This window comes from Orbicella faveolata, unplaced genomic scaffold (genome assembly GCF_042242905.1).
Source record: "Orbicella faveolata isolate gen_17 unplaced genomic scaffold, um_ofav_v1 contig_12, whole genome shotgun sequence".
In the NCBI taxonomy this organism is placed as follows: Eukaryota; Metazoa; Cnidaria; class Anthozoa; order Scleractinia; family Merulinidae; genus Orbicella; species Orbicella faveolata.
Genome location: NW_028301539.1, coordinates 8,870,723 through 8,895,974, shown reverse-complemented (window position 1 = coordinate 8,895,974; position 25,252 = coordinate 8,870,723). Strand labels below are relative to the sequence as shown.

The 25,252-nt window shown below is 38.7% G+C and overlaps 1 protein-coding gene across 1 annotated transcript; it reads left to right on the top strand.

Moving 5' to 3' along the window:
- The first annotated feature begins 8,217 nt into the window (after positions 1–8,217).
- LOC110046533 (1-phosphatidylinositol 4,5-bisphosphate phosphodiesterase eta-2-like) lies at positions 8,218–25,026 on the top strand. The gene is made up of 26 exons (XM_089283755.1): positions 8,218–8,437; positions 8,677–8,823; positions 10,582–10,782; positions 12,631–12,670; positions 13,192–13,321; positions 13,759–13,868; positions 14,169–14,235; positions 14,933–15,026; positions 15,493–15,610; positions 15,815–15,900; positions 16,279–16,399; positions 16,820–16,907; positions 17,180–17,257; positions 17,605–17,712; positions 18,074–18,256; positions 18,755–18,847; positions 19,169–19,213; positions 19,347–19,446; positions 20,185–20,364; positions 20,499–20,606; positions 20,850–20,920; positions 21,238–21,297; positions 21,477–21,561; positions 22,664–22,810; positions 23,611–23,693; positions 24,297–25,026. The coding sequence occupies exons 1-26, from the start codon at positions 8,302–8,304 to the stop codon at positions 24,390–24,392; spliced, it is 2,775 nt and encodes a 924-aa protein (XP_089139881.1). The 5' UTR covers positions 8,218–8,301; the 3' UTR covers positions 24,393–25,026.
- Positions 25,027–25,252: the final 226 nt, after the last annotated feature.

Below are 25,252 nucleotides of genomic sequence, written 5' to 3'. Positions count from 1 at the left end.
TTTATTTTTCATCTAAGGATGGAGTTAAGACCTTAGCGAGCAGACTTAGAACTTTTGATCGGATAGGCCAAAGTTTCGATGCTCAAGAAAGGGAAAACCTTGCAGAGGGGACTTTGGAAACTAGTCTCAATTTTGAGCAGAGATTACAGTTACAAGAGCGTGAGCTGCAGATGTTAGAACTGCGGAGAAAAATTAGTCAGAAACAAAGGGAAATTAGGGAGTTGGAAAGGGAGGTGGAGAGAGAAAGGCGTCAGGCAGAAAGGGAGATAGAGAGGGAGAGAAGAGAGTTTGAAACTCAAAAAGCCCAAGAAGAAGAAAAGCGTTTGGTACGAGAGGAGGAGAGGCTCAGAAATCTCAGAGCTGAAAAGGAAGATTTTGCCGTGAGAGAGTTTGAAAGACGACAGGTGAGTAACAGTGAGGTTAAAAAGCCCAAGTTTATAAAAATCAGGGAAATGAGGGAGAGCGAAGATATAGATGATTATTTCCGAATTTTTGAAATGACTGCAAGGGCGCAATCCCTACCCGAGGGGGAATGGGTTGGTAATTTAGTACCCAAGCTCACTGAAAAGGCTAAGTCAATTTATTTAGAAATTCCAGACCCTGCATGCCAGGATTACCATGAGAGTAAGGCAAGTATTATTAAAGCTTACCAGTTAACCGCTGATCACTATAGATATAGGTTTCGAACCTCAGAGAAAAAACCCGACGAGGACTTCGTTCAGTGGGGAAATAGGACCCGAAGATATCTCAGCCGTTGGATGGCCGTTGTCGAGGCTACTGGTGATGCAGACAAGATAATTGAACAAGTATTGATGGAGCGACTTCTTGATGCGGTAAGTCCTGAACTTAGAGCTTGGTTAAAGGAGCAAAAGCCAAAAACTGCTGAAGAACTTGGTAATCTTGTAATTTGCATGTTCAGTCTAGGAAAGGGCCACTTGTTGAGAGAAAGTATGTGTCAACTGGTAGGAATGAGAAATCTGGGAAAAAGAAGCCAGATGGTAAGGCGGATGATTCATTGTCTGAAAGAAAACAAGATCAAGACTTGGAAAAAAAACCCAAACTGCCTTCCCCTCGAGCCCGCAGAACCACAAAGCCTGAAATTAGATGTTAAAAATGTGGTAAACCGGGTCACATGTCGTTCAATTGTGGTAGGGGCCGTGTGAAGCCTTCACAGGGATACCTCCTGTGTATGACACCCCTAACGTCAGAACAATGTGAGTTCCCCCCTTGCAATGTTAGTGGTAAAATAAACGGCAAGATTGCAGAAATGGTCATTGATTCTGGTTGTACTAAGACCCTAGTCCACAAAAGATATGTAAGCAATACAGCCCTTACTGGTGACAAAATCACACTCTTAACAGCTGCGGGAGAACGTCTTACAGTCCCTCTTGCAAACGTTGAATTCGACAGCAAAGAAGGTAAACATGTAGAATTAGTGGGAGTTTTGGACAGGCTATCTGTAGATTGCTTACTTGGCAGGTCGTCTTTTGGACGAACACTTTCGAGACAAAATGTTTTGGACCAGTGGGAGAGAAATGCTTTAGCCGATGATACTGGTGGAGATGAGGCTTTCGTGATGACTAGGAGACAGAAAGCATTAGAAGAGACCCAGTTGAAAGCAGACGAGTTAATTGACAGAGAAAATTCACTTGCCGCCAAGAGTTTATCGAAGAAAGAAACAAAGCCTGAAGGTCCAGAGGAAGGAGATTTACAAATGCTATTTGAGGACATGTTACCGGAAGAGACAAGTAAGAAGAATCCGGAGAGTGATGCTTTGGTAACAGAACCTGGTAAAGATAAACTTCCAGTAAACATTCTAGATAGGGACAGAAACCAGCTGATAGCGGATCAGAAGTCAGACGTAACTCTTGAGAAAATACGCAGGGAATCGTCTAAAATGGCACCACAAGAATCGGATGGTTACTTTTTCACTAACGATCTCTTGATGCACCGTAAATACCCCCCAGAAGAACGCAATGGAACAAGGTATGTTGATCGGATTGTAGTACCAGAATCTTATAGTAACGAAATCCTGCGTGTTGGTCACACAATCCCCTTATCAGGTCATATGGGTGCCAAGAAGACATTAGAACGTATAGCTGCACATTTTTTCTGGCCTGGTCTAAGCTTTGATGTTCGCAAATATTGCGCAACCTGCCCGCAATGTCAGATGGAAGCCAGGAAATTGAAGTCAAAAAGGGCACCTTTCAGGCCTGTGGATGTTGTTACTGAGCCCTTTTAAGAGGATCGCCATTGACATCGTAGGCGAGTTACCTAGAACAACAACGGGTTACAGGTACATTTTAACAATCGTAGACTATGCTACACGGTACCCAGAGGCCATACCCTTGCGATCAACAAGCTCTAAGGCGGTCGCAGATGCATTGATTCAATATTTCTCTAGGGTGGGTATTCCTGATGAGATAGTGTCTGACCAGGGTTTCAATTTCATGAGTAAGCTCATGGCCCAGCTGTATGACCAATTAGGTATCAGCAAGATTAAGACTTCAGTATACCACCCTGGGGCAAATGGGCTAGTGGAGCGATTCAATGGCACTTTGAAGAGTATGTTGAAGAAGTTTGTTCGAGAGCGGGTTCAGACCTGGGACAAATATCTCTCATACTTGCTTTTTGCTTACAGAGAAGTTCCTTGTGAGTCCACTGGTTACTCGCCCTTTGAATTACTCTATGGACGTACGGTGAGAGGACTCCTCGCCGTTATCAAGGAGACTTAGTCGGAAGGATCGTCTTCAGGAGACAATCTGATAACTCATGTCCTTGAGATCCGAAGAAGACTTGCAACAATGCAGCAAGTTGCTCAAGAGAACCTGAAGCAAGCTCAAGGTAAACAGAAACGGTTGTAAGATATCCATAGTTCAAAACGGCGCTTAGAAGTTGGAGACAAAGCCTTAGTTTTGCTACCCACCCCTGGGAGTAAATTAGAAATGAGATGGCAAGGACCCTTCACAGTCACTAGAGCACTAGAGGACGGATTGAATTATGAGCTCGACACGGGCAAGATGTACAAACAGCATCGCACTTATCTCATTAATTTGCTTAGCAAATGACAAAGCAGAAATGAAATGGCTGCTTTAGTAATGGCGGAGTCCCCAGAGATGCTATTGCCACACGAAAACAATGTTTCCCCATGTGGTCATGATGAGACTTGGAAAGATGTGGTGATCTCTGATGATTTGACGGAAGGTCAAAGACGGCAGGTAAGAAACTTGCTAAATGAGTATTCTGATGTGTTTTCAGGAAAAAACAAATTTAACCAATGTAGCGACACATACTATCTACACGGGTGATTCTCCACCCATCAGGTGTTCCCCTTATAAGATTCCTCAAAAACTTGAGGAGGAGGTTAACAAAGAGATTGAGAATATGCTGGAAATGGGCATAATACGTCCTTCTACTAGTCTTTGGGCGGCCCCTGTTGTCATTGTTCCCAAGCCAGATGGTACAATAAGGATGTGCGTTGACTACAGAAAATTGAATTGTGTCACAAAGATGGATGCTTATCCAGTTCCATCCATGGAACGTATGATTGAAAAGATCGCCTGTGCTAAGTATATTAGTACAATTCATCTCACTAAAGGCTACTGGCAGATTCCCTTGGAGACCTCTGCTATTGAAAAATCCGCATTTATTACTACTAAAGGGCTGTATGAGTTTTTAGTTATGCCATTTGGTATGAAAACAGCTCCAGCATCCTTTCAGAGGATGATGTCTGACAAGGTCTTACAGGGATTAGATTTTGCAGATGCCTACATTGATGATGTCGAAATTGACACGTCAACATCTTTTCCGCAACACCTTCTTGAGCTTCAACAGGTCTTACAACGCCTGCGAGAGTGCAAACTGAATGCTAGACCTTCTAAGTGTAAGATTGCGATGTCGACGGTGGATGTTGTCGGTCACAGAGTTGGAGGTGATAGAATTCAGCCTCGCACAGCTTTGGTTCAAGCTATTAAAGAATATCCCAGACCAGAAACTAAGAAACAGGTAAGATCTTTTCTTGGGTTGGTTGGGTATTATAGAAAGTTTATCCCAAATTTTTCGGAACGGGCTGCGGTTCTTACCGACCTCACTAAGGGTAAAAATCCCTCTAAGGTTGAATGGAGTACTAATCATGAATTAGCTTTTGAGGATTTGAAAGCTGCAATGCAGACTCCCCCTGTTTTGAGGCCACCACACTGGGATGACGATTTCATTTTACAAGTAGATGCGTCAAATAGAGGTCTTGGTGCCATCTTAAGTCAGGAAGATCAGGATGGGGGAGAACACCCCATCGCGTATGCTAGTAGAAAGTTACAGCCTGGAGAGGAAGAGTTGTCTACCACAGAAAAAGAATGTTTAGGAATTGTTTGGGCTGTAGAGCTATTTCGCTATTATTTATTTGGTCGCACTTTTAGGCTGCAAACAGACCGCAATCCTCTTGTGTGGTTGAATCAGGTCCGGGACAAGAGTAGGAAATTACTAAGGTGGAGCATTACCTTACAAGAGTATGACATGAAAGTAGAACATAAGAGTGGCAAACAAAGTTGTAACGCAGATGCCCTTAGCAGGGCGTAAATACTTTATACTACTGTAATTTCACCTTTAAGTACTATTTTTGTGTTTTCACTTCCCCCAAAAATAGCTATTTAAGGGGGGAGGTGTCATGCAATGCTTAATTACATCCCATAGGAACAGCATGTTTAGAATCATATTTATTCCGTAACAATAGTTTTGGTGTAGGTGTCATGGAATGCTTAATTACATCCCATGGGAACGGCTTGTTTGGAATCGTGTTTATTCCGTGGCACTCGATTATGTGATTTGTATTCTTTCATTGTGTAACCAGTTCTGTTCGGTGCTTTTGTGGTTGGTCCTTGACCAATAGTTTTCTTTTCCTTTCTTTGATTGTAACACCTTGCGTTTACGTATTTAGGGTTTTTGGGGTGATACGTGTTGAGAGGTTTTCCTGTGTGTAGAAGACGCGGGTTGAAGTGTAGTTACGAGCGAGGCTAGAAAGTGGCAGGAACACGTCCGGAAGCACATTTTCATCACTGAGAAGCCATCAGTAAACCATTCCTAAATTCACGACAAAGAGCCATTTGCCGGGGAACGTGAGTGCTAAATAGCTGGTCGAAGCAATCGAAGGACAAGCGTAAAGTTCTGTCCAAGTCGGCCGTTGTAAACCGGACAGCTGGAGTAAATCGGAGAAGTCAAGTTGAAATATACCGGACTGAGTGAAGACGTAATCGGAAGAAGTAAGTTGAAAAGTGGGAGTAATAAACGGGAGTTTGAATTGGTTCGTTGTGTGTGTGTCATGTGTTGGTGGAACGTTGTTGGGGTCAAGTTCATGGACAAGGACTTCAGACGCAAGGTGAACTGAACTGAACTGAACTACGGAAACGCCTATTTTTTTTTTAAGGAATATTCTTGTAAATAGATTAAGTGTACTGAAGTATTTAGTTTGTTTATTATATTCTTGCAAATAAATCAACGTTAATTATTTAGCTTATTGTATTATTGTTAGTTACCCTATTTAAAGTATAATGTTATTTTAGTGTAATTGTTATAATAAATGCTTGTAGACTTAGGTAGTTGTTGCGTGTTTTCTCGGGTTCGTTTATGCTTAGTTTTTCTGTTAGAGAGAGCCAACCTTTGTGACGCAGTTTCGTCGCACTTGCTTGGTAGAGGATTGCAATAACAAAACAGTCCACGAAAATCAACACTCGATATCCCAAAGAAGAGGAATTATTTCCCTTATATACCAATTGCCAAAGGTTCCAAGCTTGGCAAGGTGGTGCACCAACATAGGTCACTCGGATGTTAAAAACTACCGGTACCTTGCAAGTGACTTATTCACGACATAAAAAAGCCGATGTACGGACCTCAAACAAAACCAGACGATATACGGATCGAACAGACCAGTTACTGTTAAAAAAAAAGTTTACGCGAGTCCTACAACCAGTACCATCACGGAAAAACTGACCAACCGCTTTTAACGGACCAAGCAATATCAAATGACCCGAGAACACTTTTGACTTGAAATCTTATCGAAGAGTCACACTTTGACTATTGCAACATTGTTTGGGGAAACTGTAGGATAAAATTAGTTACAAAACCAGCAAAATAGAGTAGTCCATGTTTTGACCTACTCAAACTACGACGTAGATGCTGGTCACCTGTTCAAACTTCTCGGGTGGAAAAGATTTAGTACTTCAGCAGCAAATTCAAAAAGTTACGATGGTTTGCAATTCTCTTCACGGGTTGGCGAGAGGCGAGAAAACGCATCTAACCTAAAGGACTCTGAAAATAAAATAAGACTGCCATTGCCGCGCACAAATTATTATAAAAATAACTTTAGCTATAATGGCACCATTCTTTTGAACAGTTTTCCTTGCGATTTAAGGGAAGCAGAGTCCCTGTTAAACACCTACTCAAAAGAGATGTCTAAGACACGGAATTCGTGGCAAGCAGCTTTTTTATTTAATTATTCCCATCATATTAGACATTAGGAACCAAATATGTATTAGGTTTTTAAGCTGACGAATTTTTTTAAGCCTTGTTTAAATAAAGATTATTATTATTAAGACGACTTCCGTTCAGGTTGTCGAAACGTCAGCCACCAACATTAGAACTACCTTCACCTAGACGATTACTACACACTAGACGATCTAATGATATTCCTCACTTCAAACCATTTACTCTGTTATCGACATGTTACTGGGTCTGCGTAAGTTCCTTTCCTTTATGCAAATATGTCTGTTGTGATTGGGTAAAGCTAAAACATCGGGAAGATATTCTGGCTCTCTGATATGTTAGCCGTGTATGTTCGTACGTTTTTCGTGGCAGTAGTCTTCAAATTCAAGCTTTTTAGTTGAGTAAGTGTTTAAACAAAAATAAATACTTTATTGTTGTCGTTCCTGTTGAATATAAGATAATCCAGATTCAATGTGATCCGAGCCCGTCACCGATGCTCTTCAATGTCTTATATCTTTCACTCAAAGCTTGACTGTATTAACTTGTTGCATACAAATATGTACCTTCTTGCTTTTCCAACCGCAAAGTTAAAATTAGCGGAAGGAATTATGCACATTATGTACATGTAGGTCGGCTGACTGAGTCTCGTCAACCAATTTTTTTTTTTTTTTAATTCATTAGCGATCTCGGCTTATGATTTTTCTTACCGATAGTTGATATCAATGGCATGGAATAGTACGAAAATACTAGGCGAATTTTCATACTGTACTTAAAACCTGAACTGAAACCTGTCAAGCTGAACAGCCACAATGTTGCAGCTTTCCGTTTTATGCTTAAATTCAACTGAACACGTTTTCTTTGCACTATACCTAAATTTTAAAACTCGCAGTGCTACCTAATTTAATCCATAAAATAATGTGCGCGTTTTCCCTTTTAATTTTGATTTCAATAAGATTCTCACTTTTGATTTCCTGACGTAAAAAATCGTGATATTGAAATATGAAACAAGAAGGGAATTACAAGATAGAAAGTTAAGATATTTTTTTGTAAGTGTGTGTGATTTTATCATTTTTCATTTTCTAATTAAGAATTTCCCCAACACTTCAAGTCGATACCAACAATCTTTTAATATACTTGACACGAAAAAGAAACCTTCAAGCGCTAAATTATATTAAGGGTCAAATGGATATTGAAACAAGCAATAAATTTCCTAAGGATACACTGATGTTCAACTGGATTTTTATTTCCCAGTCTCCCTGAGCGTGGATTATCTTTGGATGTTATAGGGGGCCAGATAAGGTGAGGAATCCGTCACGAAAACTTTGCTATGGGTATTTTAAGTGATACCATACGTCATTTAGAATACATTATGAAGTAAGAAAATAATGCGAAATAATGAATAATGGAACTAGAATGAAAATGGCTTGAAGAAAATATGATATTAGGTACCCTTCAGATGGACGCATTTTAACTAGAGTTTTCATGTCGTTAAAGCGATGCTACGAGTCCTATTCTTTTTTTTTTTCCTGTTTCAAAATGATACTAAGAATATGTTTCCCTGCGGTAAGAATTCAAAAACAACAATATGACCGCAAATAGTGCGGTAGATATCTATCTCTTTAGGCAATGCACGGGTTATTGGCTCGTGCCGGTTTCACTTAAGCTGTTTACCAATCAGGTTAAGTTTCCTCGTAACCTGCATACATAATGCAAAATGAACCCAGTGTCTAATCACCTGTTACTTCTGTCACTTTTTTCATAATCCTCGCCGGGTGCTTTCCGCCAAATCACACGCTAGCGTTAGCGAACCTGACGATGTAGAAAATCATGACCACTGTGTCGGACCTAGAACCCGATATTTTGAGTCACGGAGCGAAAATCGCCAGAAAGTCGGTGGATAAATGGCGACGATTAAAACATCGCCGTGCTGCCAAATGCGCCGAGAATCACAAATTTGCCAACGGTTAGTCCTTACTCCTCTTACTGAGTTTGTTTCTTGAAGCATATTTGCATTTTATTATTAACTTAAATTGCACACATTTTACGAAGGCAAACTGTATATTACTGAGAGTTTCGCGTTTCTAATGCTCAAGAAAGGATATTTTTTTTACCATCATCACTCTGCAAACTTTCAGGTCCACCGAGCTCATTATTCCTCTCGGAATTAATTCATAAATTCAACTCCACATGCTTTTATTGCAGTTGGAGACTCGCTCGATGTTATGCACAAAGGTACGCTGATAATCAAACTTCGCAGCTCATCCAAGAAATATTCTAGGAAATATTTCCTCGATCAAGAGGCTGTAAACGTCCGCTGGACTCCGTCCAAGAAAGGAGACCGTGCAAAGAGTAAGGTCTAGTTTTGTGTTCATATTTATTTAACACCTAAGTTAAATAGCAATTGTAGTCAAAACATGCGAAGCGTGGTACGATACATTCTCGGCTTGCTCTGTGGTTGTAACAACGTAACTGAAAAAATGAAATCAATTTAGAAAAGAGGGCTTTATCGTGAAAAATAATTTCCTAAACCATTTCGATACGTGGTTTTCGTCTCTCTCCGTATTTAACGCGAGGATAACTTGTATTTGTCGTTGTCATTTGTCGAGTAAATGGAAGTGCTGGTACTTTTTGTTAGACTGTAGCAGCAAGAGTTCTAAGAGCGTATAAATAACAATGGAAATATCATATGCTCGCATGTTTAGTTGTTTAAAGTGGCTTAATGAATGTCAAGAGCGATTTACGAATTAATAAGGAATATTTCAAATTCCGCTACGTCTAAAATGTATTTTTTTTTTCTTCGTAAAGGTTTTTGCCAACGCATTCTTGGCCGCAAGAGGTTCAGAGTAAACCTTGCTTTAGGGAAAAAAAAAAATCTCCCCAAAGAGCGATACAAATTTAAAAGAGGCAGCCACTTTTAATCAATAATTGATAGATCCATAACCCGAGTGAATCCCCTTTATATCGACATGTGGGTGAAACATCTTATCTTCTGAGATGTCAGCCATAAAAAACCTGGATTCGAGCCAATATATATATAATGAGCAAGTTAATTTCAATATGCATTTTAGTAACTTTCACTTCGAGACATTTTTAATAAAACTCTTAGACATGTATGGAATAATTAACTACAGGGGATATTTATGCTAGGTACGAATAACCATAACATTACTAAGTGAGTCGATTACCCGCGCTATGAGATTGATTAAGTTAGATCCTTTTTTCAGTGGTTAAAAAAAAAAAAAAAAAAAAAAAAAAACATAATTTCTTGCTCTACGACTACGTCTTTAAGCTGCATTTTCGGTGAGTTTAAAAGTAGTTTCTTAGAAAATTTCTAGAAATTTCTAGAATGTCTCCAAGATGAATGGTGCATTTGGAAATAAAACAGCATAAGTATTTGCATTGAATTGTTTATGAAACGCGAAAAGAGCAGGGGTATATAAGAATAAAACAATATCTGGAGGATCAAGCTAGCAATTAAAATAAATATATTTTAAAAACATGTTCCATGTTGCCATGCGTCTGTTCAGCAATAGTTCACAGATGTCGTCAAAATGTGGTGGGAACAAAATAAAGTGGCACAGGAGCCGTTAGGCGAGTGTATCACTGATTTTCTTATCACATTTCTTACAACTCAATTCTTACCACGCAGAGGCAGCGAGAGGTCATTTGTTTCGGATTATTCCACGTTTTCTGTTCCCAAGAGAAGAATGCTTGAAATCAGATCTCTGTGTCCCGGATTAGGAGTGGAGACTCGATAAAGCGAGGAAATAATCCGGGTTCAGTCTTTTGTTGTTGGTGTTGTTGGTGTTGTTTTTTGTTTTGTGCTTTTTTTTTTTTTTTTTTTTTTTTTTTTTTGTATTCGAAACTTTAATTAAAATTAGTCAAACATGTACAAATACAAGCAAAGCGAACTAATTAAGCTTTACTTTTCACTGGGTTGTGCTCTTTTGCTAGATTTATCCATATAATCTTATGGATAGAGTCATTGCCCCCAGCTCCTTTCAGTTCTCAGTACCTTTCAACATTTAATATAGCAACCTGGAATGATTCCCACATCGCAATAGTTTGGAAACAAGCTAGCTATACACCACTGTTTTACTCTTTCAGTCCCAATAACATCTATAAGAGAAGTGCGAATGGGATATACCACAGATGCTTTCACTCAATGTCCCGAAGTATACGCAGAGGATCGATGTTTTTCTATCATTCACGGGGACGACTTTTCGACTTTGGACTTGGTATTTCCAACTCAGGAAGAGTCTCTTCATTGGACCGTGGGACTCCGTTACTTATTGGCTAAAAATTCAGGTATCAAGATACTTGATCTTTGTCAAGAAAACTGACTGGATAACGACAGTGTCGTTTCCACTTAGCTTATTATTTTTAATTTCACTTATCAATCATGTTAGATCATTTTCTTAAGATTATGTCAAGTTCTCATTTTCGTAGACTTAAGTGTCAACAAAGATTTTGAATTGCTTCGCAGTGGGACTCGACTTTACAATGTAATTAACATACGGGTGAAGAACAAACCGATGATTCACCTTTTTTGAAGGGCTCAGGTCTTCACCCTAATTCTAACCCTAACCAATTTTAATTTATTTCGTTCCAAAATTTAGATGAAAGCTCAAAATGATCACTGGTGGACTCCAAAGAATTAAAAAAAAAAAAAAAAAAAAAAAAAAAAAAAAATGTGTAATGATCAGTGATGGCGATAACAATAACGGCGGCGACAACGATTGTGTTTACAGCTGTTTCGTGCAGTCTATCCAGTTTTAAACAATCTCTGCGAAATTGTTGCTACGAAGTCATTTAGTAGTATCATAATTTTATTCCAATGTGGGATTTCGTAATGCATCACCTGTATTTCTGTGACATTCTGTGTGAAGTAACCCTGTAGCACTTCATTTTTGCCTTCTTTTGTTCGTATTTCTTATACTCTCACCTCGTCATCAAACTAATCTTGATGTAATACAGTTTACCGCATCTTTACTCAATTTCATCTTCTCTTTATTCTTCACTCCTTCACCAGGCATCTTTCCAGGTAAATACTTCATTCTTCCACTGTTGAATGAACTTCACTACCAGCCTGACGTTCCGCGATATCACGGTTACTTAAATGTGTTAGTCACTCGTTAAATGTTCATTTCTTAAACTGACAAACTGTCTACATGTAATTAACTTAAAACTGACCGGTAAATTAGTTAACATTTCCCAGGTTGCAATTATCTGATTGTGTGGTTATTTGCCTGTTTGTTTGTTTGCCTTTCTTACTCGATCTTTTTGCTTTCGTTATTTCTTGCTGTTGCTATCATCTTCGGACTTGTCTTCGTTGTTTCACTTCTTAACTCCTTCATCCAGCAATACAATACATAGAGGATATTACACGGTGGCGAGAAGATACGAATTTTATGTTCGAATGTCAAGAACTATATCTCACGAGTGCACGGAGCGAACAAGCGAGATATTGTTTTTGCCTTCAAGCTAACGTGTAATGTTCTTTTTATTATGTAGACATGCTGATGACGCCGTTTTTGACGATTCTCCGAAGATTTCCGACCACTTTCCCAAGATGTCCGAAAATTTTCCAAAATTTTTCAGAAGGCCGGACGAACGTTTCCGAGCATTTTCCGAACATGTCCGAATATTTACCTAAGATTACCGAAGATTGCCGAAGACAACCGAAGAAGATCCGAAGATGTTTCGATCATACACTAACAAATTTAAGTGTAGTTAAAGGGACAAAAGAGAAATGTTATCAAACATGATATCTTCACGTGTGAGGATATCATGTCGTCACTTGTGAGGATATCATATCGTTTTTATCAATTTGTTACCACCCGGTATACCACTGACTTTTATATAATAAAAAAGGAATCTAAATTCCTGATTCGATTTTTCCAAATTTGGGTATATCTTCCGGTAGTTCCTTCCTTTCTTGAAATTCCAGTAAATGCTGCTTCGCTCGCAAACAGAATAATCCGGGAATTCAAAGCAGAATTTTGGATTGAATAGAATCGCAACTGGCACAATGCACTGGCTGAAGGTCGCCTTTGCATGGAGGTCATACCATCTTAGAATTTGATGACATTTTAGTTCAGAGAATATTCGTTTAAACTTCGTTCTCAAAAAGGCCCAACATTTTTTCAATTGCAGCTGAGGATGAACCACTTCGTCGTCAAACCTCGAGGGATCAGTATCCTTTCAAACAGGAAATGAACTTTGCTTTCCAAGTTTCTAATAAAGTCAAAATGGAATTTAATACTGATAAATAATAATTTCTTTTAACAGATCCATGGAGGATTCCGCAGTAAAGTAAGCAATACTCTTAAACAGAAAGAAAATTAAAAGGAAAATGAACCAATAAGTGATAGTGTTGGGAAGATATTTAAAGATTAGTTGACTTGTCTACTACTAGCTTTCGCAAAATTTAATATTTGAAGGTATTTGTGAGCTTTTGGAGCGAAATTGTGGGATACCCCTGTTCTAATTAAGTTGCGAGAGTGCAGATAAAGAAAAACTATTAATTTTGGGCGGGTTTAGCGCGCCACTAGAAACGTCTTTTTAGATATGCAACCATCTTTCGTCGAATTTATTTTCGTGTTGCATTGTTGGTGTCGTTGTTTAGTCCTCACAGCAACATGCGTCATACAAACACAACACAGTACAGATAGTTACTTTCATTTGTTTTGTACATTTTCTTTGACACCGATTCAGATGGTTAAAGGAAATGTTTCTCTTAGCTGACAAAAGTGGCGATGGACTGCTCAGCGTGGATGAAGTCTTTTCCTTGATGCACAAACTCAATGTCAAAATAACAAACAGGAAATTAAGAGAAGCTTTTAAGGTTTGTACTTTTACTTCAACTTTTGCTAAGTGCATCTGTACTAACTGTCTAATCTCTATGCAAAGTGTAGGTGCGAGCGGTGACTAACCATAAACAACCATAAACCATTAACAGCTACGTCTGAATTTCAACGTTAATTCTGATTCCATAAAAGCATTACGCAGGTATACGTAGGCCTTGTTAAAAACACAACTAAAACTGCCATATATACGAACCATACGAACTGAGAATTAAAACCGTGAAAGCCAATTAAACTGCGGTCTGACTGAACTCGGTGGCCCTTGTGGTCTCCGCTCGAAAAGGGCCACTTCTGCTCATGCTCGAGACTGAATACCACTCCAAAGGAAACCCGGTTGGATCACACGAAGCCCAGCAGTTACACAAGGACCATTAAACAAAGGAGGCATAACAGTTTCCTTGTCTATAACCTATTGCAGGCTGCCGACACTGATGATCAAGACTCTGAGGGTCTGTTGGATTTTAATGAATTTATCAACTTTTACAAAAGCATATCTACAAGGAGAGAACTTTATCTTCTATTACTGAAGTAAGATTGAATTCCAAGTTATTAAATTCAAATAAATTAAACGCATGTATTATAAGGGTTACAGCAGTTCGCGTCGTGGTTTCATGTAATAATTTGAGTTTACCAATCATTTATGTTTTTCTATTGTTATTCTAATAACGATGAATCGAAACCAATCCCTAGGCAAGTAGGCATCTAATGTGAGCTTATGCCGGAAAGTATTGCCGATAAACATATAGATGTTTCGATGCAAAAGCGTGGCCTTTGTTCCTCGTCGACTCCTATGTCATTGAATGAATTTCTTTTAATCTCTGTTCACAGATATGGGAATAGTAAAGAGCACATGACAGTGGCCGAGCTTAAAATGTTTCTAAAAACAGAACAGAAGGTATATAACGGACATTTTACACGTTTGCCGTCTACCTCTGTTCATAATAAATATCTTCTTACTAGTATTATTACTTTACTCTGTGCTGTGCTATCACCTAACTGGATGTCATAGAAACGGTAAATCGACTTACTTAACCCCTTGCTAATCCTAATGCAGATTTTCCTATAGAAGCATATATATGTTTAGTGAATGATATTACTTCTGCTGATATTTACTAAAGCCGAACAAGGCCAATCAAAGCTTGTACTAAGCTTGAAAAGTTGACCTTTTGAGCGCTATCACAGAGATGTAGGATTTGAACTGGGGACTGGGGAGGGGAGGGGGGACAATCGGTGGGCACTCTAGCGGAAGGGGTGGAATTTCTCTTTGGTACTGTAACTATACCATTCTAAACAAGAGACGCCCATTTAAATGGTGTATCGCGTCGCAGATTAATCTAACTCATCAACACTTCGGCGGTAAACTATTCCTTCCTGTGTGACTGTCGAATCCCACGCCTTTCCCATTTTCGGGGTCCGACCACAAAATCTTCTGGATCAACGTTTTTTGTTTTGTTTTTTTAATCAAGCAGTAGGACAATTAATATCAGAATCATTTTTAATAGCATATTTTTACACTCAGTTATCATCTGTGTTCAGTTAGTTAATGCTATTTCTGCTTTTCATGTTATGCTCTGAATACACGCTGGGTGTAGATGACCGATGTAACAGTTGAGCACTGCTGTCAAATCATCCAAACCTACGAGCCTGTGCAAGAAAACAGAAGTGTCGGCATTCTTGGAATTGACGGTAGTCAGCTGCAGCCACTTTGTTTGCCTTTACCTCATAAAAAATGAAAAGAAAGCCAGTTAATTCATTTTTGCATTAGATGACGGACGAAAAAGATTCGAGGGAAGTAGTTTTGGCGACTTCCACGTTCTCAAAATTATCATTTCTGAGAGATGGCTTATTTTTGAGCTAGCTATTGTTGAATACATGCTTATTATGTCTTGTACCTACGTCAGTGATTGTTACTGACCATATTAAAGGGCTCTAGGTTTATGGCTATCACTAAATGACTATCAGTGTCCCTTCCTCTTTTTCGAGTCTCTCTTCGGTTAAGGACACTGAGGAACATTTTAGGCGCACGTGCTTCCTGTCATACTAAAATATTACAAATAATATGCAGTGAGTTTTCATGTTAACGATGCATCGCTCTTTATTAAATATTACATTGAGTTTATGCTCTCTGTTTCATGTTTGTTCCACACTATAGGGTTCACCAGTTATCTGCTGGGCCCAGAAGGTGACATGCTTAATTCACTGCATTCCAAAGTCAACCAAGATATGACGAGACCTTTGTCTCACTATTTTATTGCTTCCTCGCATAACACGTAGGTTTCCAAGTTTGTATAGTAATTTACGCTATTTTGGTTTCAACAAGTTCTAATAAAACATTATTGAAGAAGTAAATAGTTAAGTACTTATGCTATCATTGGTCAGTAACTGTAGATGGTATTATCCTTGATAACTATATTCCCTGATGTACAGTTATTTACCACGTATATCTTAATAGCAGTGATGTTTTAATATCGTAGTTACCTTCTTGGAGATCAGCTGACATCAAATTCAAGTATGGACATGTACGTGAGAGTTCTGCAGTCGGGTTGCCGGTGTATTGAGAGTAAGATAATCGATTTGATTTTGGAATTATTTATACAGCAGCAGATCAGGTTCAACTATTTAGTTCTATACGTATTAGCATGACATATTCTCGTTGGCTGCAAACAGAGGCGACATCTTTCGAACTGCTATACCCACCCACCCCCCTCCCGCCCCATTTTAAAATACCATACTCAGTCATTGCTTTCTCAAAAGGGCAGTGTTATAATAAATTGGAGTCGACTATATCCTATCTTCAATTGGGTAACAACTTTCAGAAACTCTAAATTGTTAAAGTACTTTTCAGAACACTTTCCATGCTGTTAGGCAACAGATATCCTTGTTTGCCAAGCCGTTTTTATAACTACTAATATTCCATTTTTTTTTAAACCACTTACAGTTGATTGCTGGGACGGAAAAGACGGGGAACCAGTGGTTTATCATGGTTACACGATGACATCTAAAGTCAAATTTCGTTACATCATTCTCAATATCAACGACTTTGCCTTCCTTAACAACAAGTAGGATGATTAAAATTATGTAATTGTTTATAATTAATTATTAGCTGCACCTTCCCCCCCCCCCCTGATATGAAGCCTTCTTCGTATTCGCTTTTGAATTTTTTTTTTTTTTTTACCTCAACTGTCAGCTAGACCATTTCATAACGCTCCACCCCCTTCTAAAGAAAATCCTGGATCCACCTCTGCCACAAGCATAATTATAAATCCAGGGTAAAGAACGCCAGGCTTACTTGCAGCTAGCAATGTAAGCTCTTTAGTTGAAAAAATATGAATTCGAACGTGGCAACCTCTATTCCTCCATCATCTCTTTTAGGGGAGTTGATTAAAGGAAGGGGACGCTTAAGCAGATCAATTGGGTCCTTATCTGCATTAACTAACCCACGGAAAAAAAATGCTTTTAACATCTTTTTTTTCTTCTAGATATCCAGTTATTCTTTCGCTTGAGAATCATTGCAGCGTAAGCCAACAAAAAGTTATGGCGAAGCTTCTACGAGACATTTTTAAAGATATCCTTTGTTACTTCTTCAACTCCATTTTTAAGCTTTTATCACACTGTTCCGTGATTGTTTTATATCTGTCTTAGGGGCTCAGCACAAATGACACAAATTAGTCACCCCTGAGGGTCAGAATGTATGCTCCACAGAAGATTTTGAGGTGGCAAATTACAAACTAATGTGTGGTATTTTCTGCATTTCATAAGGGGTGTGAGGGTTCTTAAACCACTCCCTCTCCGTCATTTCTTCAAAAGTATACTAGAGATGTCCTTAACGCTTTGCAGACAAATTGATTTATGAAACAAGTTTTGATGGAACCGATTTACCTTCACCGCAGAGTTTGATGGGTAAAGTTTTAATTAAGGTAAAATAATTTGCCGCTATGTTTACCTGTATCTTCTTTCTCGTGTTTTTTTTTTTTTGTTTTTTGTTTTTTTGATCTTTCGGAGCATTTGTTGTACTAACGGAACTAACGGACCAGCATAGAAGATGGAATAGGTCAAAACGATGGAGTACTAATGATGTTTTCTTAGAGAATAATATGTTCCATGCAAAGTACCGTCAATAAAAAATATTCAGATTTCAATCTCTCTAGTCACTGTAGCACGGTTTATTATTATTGCCCGTAAGTTATTACTTAGGAGCTTTAAGAAGGAACATTGTAGTTAGCCCCATCTGAACTGCTGGGTAATCTTCGAATGTCCCCTATAGGCCAAAAAATTGCCAGCGACATTTGAGGAAGATTTAAATGAAGGCGAGGTTACAGAAGAAGATTCCGCTGACGAGATGGAGGAATGCTTTAAGTGCAAAAGTAGTGAGGTAAGAATAGGAAGCATTGTAGCAATATCTTTTTCTTTCATTTGATCATCAATTTTGATCACCCTCTATTCGTCAAATTGTATGTTCAACGTTAAATAATCTTAATCAGTAGTGAAATCTACAACCAAGGATTTATTGAAATTTTACTCACTGCTTAACAGTAACTATTTATGAAATCACCCCGGGATGATCACTGTGGGTTCGCTCAACTGTGTAGTAACAAGAAAATTTACACCCACCTGAGGAGATGAGATAAGTTTGAATGATCTGATCGATCTGACAAAGAAATGATCCCGTAATACAGTAATTAAGTCTCATTTTTATACCCCTACCCCTCAAGATGGTTTCAATTCAATCCCAGAATCCACTAGAACAGAAAGCAAAAGAGCGCAAATGGCGTCGCACCTTGGCTTCCTTACAACGACTCCGTTTAAACAAAGAAGACGAGGAGAGTGACGCCCGTGGTGATCTTAGTTCAGCAATTGTTACGTCTGTGGCTTTGGAAGAACCAGGCCAAACAGAGGCTTCAAAGACTGTGCCAAAGGTGGGTAATTAATTCTTTGAATTTATTCAGTGACGCGGGGTATCTCTGGTAGTGGTAAGTAGCTCTAAGTCCGTGGAGCATGATAATCGTAAGGGTACTAAGGTGTTGAACGGCACCTTCATACTCACGGCCAAAGTTATATTGTTGGTGTGTGACAGTTTGAAGGACCTGTTGCTCTCACGAACTTACTACTTTGCCTGACTATCGCTCTATATGAGCATTAGTCTCCAGAGGGATTGAAAGTGGCGAGCTTTAACATTTAGTCACCTGATAAGAGCTTAGGAAAACCTCATACATTAACTCGTTTGATGATCCAAGCTTTGCGAGAGATTAGTTGAGTTCATTTATAGCTGCGATTTTTTCTCCCTTTGAAAGATTTGGAAAAAGCCTTTTAAGTAAACATGGGATCAGGATAAAATCAATCTGGTAAATGAAATACTTTAGTATATATAACTTATCTGTTTTTGTAATTAAATTAAATTCATTTATACTTCTCAGTTGCAACGTTCACTCTCTGCAAAGTATATCACCCATCAGCATCCTCAACCAGCTGAGATAAGGAAAGTGAAAAGCTTCAGTGAGAAAGATAAGGTGTGACGTCTGTTATCAGTTAAATAACAAATACAAGTGATATTCGTGTGTTAAAAGCACGAACTACGCAGCCGTATTGGGGGTGGGAGGGGGGTAATCTGGTAGTTTCAGCTGCGTTTACTAAAGTAACGTCCAAAGCCTACAGGTTCAAATTTGTAAAAACAACGAAGGCCCAGGTGTGGACTGTTAGGAAAACCTTGCTTCCTTGCATTTGTATTTTGACTAGCTAGTTATGGGTCTGCAGTTGAGGTTTTAGTGCTAATCCTCGCCATGCTATATATATATATATTTTTTCCCTTCATTTTTGGCCTTTTCTTTCAGAAAATAAAACGACGAAGTAAAAAGAGAAAAACATCGAAGAACGAAGTGAGTACGTCTACGTATTGTTCAGTTTGTTTGAATAAGCGTGCTGACGTAAAACTTCTCGAACTTGTAGTTAAAAAGTAACGACCGTTCACAAAATAGCACTTTATTGTTAAATTTTCTGGGCCTACACTAGGATGACTGTAAAAGAACGATCGAGCTCAGCAGACAACTTTCCGACCTTGTTGCGTACACGAGGTCAACTGCCTTCAAAGGACTGGATCTCAACGAAAATGGTATGTTGAGAGTTAATGCTGTTCAAGTTAGTTAGTTTATACACAGGCAGACCACTTTATGTGTTGTTGTTAATAATCGTTTATATGAAACGAACAGAATCTATGAGGGTTACGAACAAAGCTCTGAAAATTTCATATCTAAATTACATCTCGGTCTGAATATCCCAATAAAGTTAAATGAAACGTTAATCGACTCATGTGTGGTGTTTTTTCGCCTTCCTGGGCCGTCTGAAGTGTCTTTTTCCGAAGTTAGCTTTGGCCGGAGACCGGTAAGTCAAGAGAGGAAGACAAGGCTTGCAACTTGGCGGCCGCCATCCGCGGCCTGTTTGTTGATCGATGAGATTTTACTCTGTGTCTTCGCCGAATTTGAGCTTCACCCCTCCCATTATATTTCGAGAAAATCGATGCTGAAATCACGGAAACACCTTTCTCAATATGATCGGTGCCAAACTCAGCGACCAAAGGAACTCAAGTCATGCAGACCGTTTCAAATCTACCAATCAGCGCTTGGCATGCCACGGCAGCCTAACGCAATGACGAATGAAAAACTGTAAGTCTAGTAAGTCCAGGGTAAGGAGGAAGAGGAGCTTGTCCTACAGGCTACCGTTGGGTGCTTCCTGGTCCCATAACTTGTGTACATTTTTGATGATACTTTTATTAGGGCTATCAACATGCAGTTCGTATGATAATTATTATTATTTTATTTTTTATTATTTTTTTTTTTTTTCGCGTTAACAGAAACATTTTGGGAAGTCATCTCTGTGCCCGAGTCTAAAGCCTACAGATATGTTGACACCAAAGGCGAAGAGTTCGTGAGATACACAAGATATAAACTTTGCCGAATATACCCGGCAGGCTACAGAATTGACTCCAGCAATCCAAATCCTCAGGCGTTCTGGAATTGTGGCTGTCAGCTCGGTAATAATATTTTTATAACATTTTCCTGTGCTATTTTAAGGAAGGAAGCACTTGTTAGACTGCACTATAATTTGTAGAATTTAATAGTTAGTCTGAATTTCTCCACATATTGATCACATGCTCGATTCTTTCAGTTGCACTGAATTATCAAACAGAAGGACGTATGATGCAAATATACAGAGGGAAATTCAAGTCCAATGGAAATTGTGGTTATGTTTTGAAGCCAGATGTCATGTGCGAAGGTATTCTAGAAATCTTATTTGAGGACACCAATGCAGAAATCACAGTAGTCAGGGCAGTATTAATTGCATGCTAACATTGAGGGTCCAGCAATAGGACGCCATTATTACAGTTCTGATTTACGAAAGGTATCCGCTTTTAGTAAAAAAATAAATATTATATACCTCAGCTGTAACGTACGGGTTTAATATTATGTTCATAGGAGTAAAAAAAAAAAAGTTTCATCTATCCCTATTCGATTTCAGCTGATCCAAAGTTTGATCCGATGACCAGAAAAGAGATTAGAGGGGTCAGTAGGAAGCTATGCAAGATAAAGGTGAGGTGTAAAATAACTCTCGCGATCAACAAAAACATAATCCAAGACCAATGACAAATAGAAGTTTAAAATCAAAACGGGTTAGCAGGATGGAGTGCCTCCCCTCCCCCTTATCCCAGTCCTCCCCACCCCCCTTAAAAATATATATTAATAATTTTTGCTAAAACAACTAATTCCCAAGCGTTAAACCTTGACGAAAAAGTATTCAATAGTTTCCTTCAAAACATTGACCGCCAAACAGCAAAACTATGTATTTATTGTTTGGTCATTGATCATTTCATAAATGAATCATTTTTCTTTCTCTCCCTTTGAATTAGGTTATCAGTGGTCAGCAGTTACCCAAACCAAAAGATAGCATACTGGGCGACCGTGGCGAGGTAAGCAAGCATCTTAAATTTTCTAACTGTTTGTGTACATGTACATGTACCGAGTAATAGTGCGGCCCTCGTCTCACTAATGATTGACAAAGTTCCATTTTATGAATTGTCAAGCCCTTCCAAGCTATTTATTTTGACGTTGTTGATACTATTATTAAGAAGCTTGATAATTATCACAGATCATTGATCCGTACGTGGAAATAGAGGTGATAGGGATCCCAGCTGACAACTGCAAAAGGCGCACGAAAACAGTGATGGACAACGGTAATTTTTCTGTTGTTCTTGTTTTTCACGGAGTACTGTCCCATTGGCGCAATCTTATCTCGCGAGCTGACATGTGTAGGCTGGGCTTTACATTGCCTAGTGTGGAAAAAGGGGTCTTTATTCACAAAAGACAGTAATTCATTTAGGTTGTGCAATAGAGAAAATTTACCAAGACATAATTTTTCATCAAAACGTCATGAAACGCTTATAGTTACGTGGCGTATGGTATCAGATTATCCTGGACACTTGCATTCTAAATTAAAAACAAATTAATTTGTTTTCCCACCTACTGGCGATAACAAACGATTCACTCCAGAAGAACAATAAGCACTTAATGACTGGCCTCAAGGGGAACGGTGAGAGAGACCTTCAATGTTCAGGGTCGAGAGGAAACAAAACTCGCTGTTTCCCGAGGGGCCAGTCATTAAGTGTTTTGTTATACCTCCCAACTCAAAAATAGAAAAACAATAACAACAACAACAAAAAAATGATTTGCATGAGCGGTAGTCGAGCCGAGCTGTCCTACCGAAACGACACGATAACAGTATTTTTCTTTGCAGCCATCAAAAATAAAGACAATACTTAAGTTGCTTTACCTTATGCAAATGCTTAACTCAAGATTTCTGGGTTTGATTTGACGAGGAACAGCATATTTTGTTGTAAATGACACAGCTATTTTCCTACCTAGCGAGTGGCGACAGCGATCGAAGAGCGAGTTGCCGAACGCGAGCGACCCGTTTTTGGCGCCAAATTAAAAGCTTGAAGACACCGAATGTTCAAATTTCCCCTTTGTTAATTCAATACGTTTTCGCCGAATTATAAATCCCTTTTCTTGAACAATGAATGCCTACTCTAGTGAGAAACGTTGTCCGACTTCAATGGCTTTTTGACCTCTGGCCGACTGGCACACAAATTTGCCGCTGTTTCAAGGTGCACGACCTGATCACGTGCGAGTCCAAAGTCGAAAGTTGTTGTTTCCCCGGGGAGTTAGTCAGTTTTGTTCCCATGGCACGTGACACGTTCTCCTCCAATCGGAAAACGTATTTGAGTTGGGGGATATGACAACAGAACTTGATTAATGTTATGCTATATTAATTTTCAGGCTTCAATCCAGTTTGGGACGAGACTATTATTTTTATTCTTACTTTTCCGGATCTGGCAAATTTCCGATTTGTTGTGTGGGATGAAGATCCTATTGGTAGAGACTTCATCGGCCAAGTTACGTTTCCATTCACAAGCCTCATGCCAGGTTAAGCCATTTAATGCGATAACAAAAACAGACACATTTTCTTTTTCTTGTTTTTCAATTCTTTATATTATTACACTCGCAATAATTAGACAAAGAAATTGATACAGATAAAGTTTATCTATAGCTATTTCTTACTTTATCTATCTGCACGCTTATGCAGGTGTATACCTACTGGCTTCCTGATCAGAGAAATAGCTATGTGTCCATTTATAAACAAAACGGTGGGTTATCCCACGTCTATCGGCACCTACACCCGGAAAATTCTTAACTTCCCTGTTGCTATTGTTTTTGTTCTTGTTTGTTTGTTTGTTTGTTTACTTCTGGTGTGTTGGTACCGCTGCACATAGACTATAGGGACTAAAGTTATTCATTTTATCATGTTATTTACTTACCGCCCTAGTTGATTGCCTGGGTCCTGTAGTCGCTATGGCTATTCCAAGCGGCCTAAAATTTATTTGATAGGCCATTTCAGAGCTGCGTCACACCTCTATATGTCAAAAGCGATTCTTCATTCGAAATTACTCATGTGAAAACGTGTACGGCCTACAGGTTCATTTTCATGCAAATCAAACCATTTTCATAAGAAAGGTTTTCCACGAAGACGCGTTTTGAAACAGAGGCACAAGGTAACTCGGAAATGGCCTATTATATATATTTTTAATTGTAAATATGTTTACGAATGAAGTTGGCGATGTTGTTTTTGTTGCCACTGAAGTTATTGTTTTACCGTTTTTGTTTTCTCTGTTGTTATGATGTCATTTCATCTAGACTAATTATTATTTGTTGCCTTTTCATTTAAGGTTTCAGACATGTCCATCTTGAAGGAAACCAACAGGCCTCTATTTTTGTTCACGTTACATTTGCGGATTACCACGGTGAAAAGGTACAATTGATTAGTTTATTTAAAATATCTACTCTCTATCTAACTTTAAAGACTCTAAAGACTTTAAAACTTAAACTTCACCATGGTTTTCAAGGAAGGTACTAAATTTTTACTTAATTCCTACTTTAAAATGTATTTTCCTAAAATAGGAAAAGTGCGCAATATTTTCTGGCTTGGCTTTATTTGCTCGTTTCCTTGTTTACTCGTTTGATCAGCGCCTTAATTTCTTGCAAGACGGTTCGCTGCGAGTAACTGCGCGAGCACTTGTATCGGGGGGAACACAATGATCAACTAACGAGGGGACGATAAGATGGGATATATGGTGATTAAAAGCGCATTGAGCAAAGTTTCCTCGACGAAGTCTGGCTTTTGGAAATCCCCTTTTCATTGCCACTTTACTTTTTTAATCAATTTTCTTGAATGGTCCATTATATTCTCTAGAATATAAAATCACCATTGCATCCAGCTTTCTAGTCTCTTAGCGTTCCGTGCCATATTTCTTTATTTGGTACCACAAATACCCCCATAAGTGCTCGGGCTAGTATCCTCGGACCAAGCCATCACTCTTACCAAAGTGAGCCATTAGGAACAATTTCCTTGCAGGTAATGGCTGGGTTGGAAATGTACAATCAAGAAAGAAGATATTCAGGAGGAGTGAAATTTAAGAAAAGACAGCGAAGGGACACCACTTTGTTCTAGGATGAATGTGACCGAAGACACTACAGAAAACATTGTCGACCATGTGCATACGCGACTTGGTGGCATAAACTCATGGCCAGGATCGATGTCTAAGCTCTAAGTTAATTATGAACGATGACTCACGTGGCATATAACGTGGTGTCTTGAAAATATAAATATGTACATACAGTTTACAAATATTTTAATAATCATAGTAAAGGTATTCACTTGACCCATTTGCATAGAGAATACGCGAAAACCTCACTTATAAACTGTTGAAAAAAATCGACAAGATCTCATGCATTCTCCGAGTTGAATGCGACGGAAAACTCAGCAGGAGACCGGGTCTTTTTAACTGGTCGAATGCTTTATTGAAACTACTTGACAGTTTCTAAAAGTAAGAGGATCATTTTAGAAAGCAAACATACAGGAAATTCGTTATTGTAAAATAGACGAAGCAATAATTTCGAAGAAAAAAAAAAAAAACTATCATAATGCTTTATGCGTTTGGCATTTGTGGCTCGAGTATAAGGGAATCCTTGTTTACAATATTTGTTTCATTAGCATAAGCAATTCAGTGTCTGATGGAGCTACAAATAAAATAGTTCTGAATATTGAAAGGCAATAGTGCGATTAAACCTGCCAATAAAAATGAGCCTGATGTATTAAATACTTTCTGTGCAACACGGGCTTAAAAACTCAAAATTTTACAGAGAATGTATAAGTTCATTAGCGCTTATACCACCCAGATATTTTGCAGTTTTTGAAAGACAATATCTCCTTGAATAGTACTCCCAATGAGCTAAATTTTCACCAGGTATTAAATTTCACTAGCTCTTTAGCTGCCTGGGGTCAATTTATATCTAACATGTTTCCTTCTG

Bases quoted from the DNA above. Each gene is read 5' to 3' on its own strand.
- LOC110046533 (XM_089283755.1), top strand. From the start codon at position 8,302: ATGACCACTGTGTCGGACCTAGAACCCGATATTTTGAGTCACGGAGCG. The intron at 21,562-22,663 runs GTAATTTTTCTG...ATTAATTTTCAG, and splicing joins GAAAACAGTGATGGACAACG to GCTTCAATCCAGTTTGGGAC. The intron at 22,811-23,610 runs GTTAAGCCATTT...TTTTCATTTAAG, and splicing joins ATTCACAAGCCTCATGCCAG to GTTTCAGACATGTCCATCTT.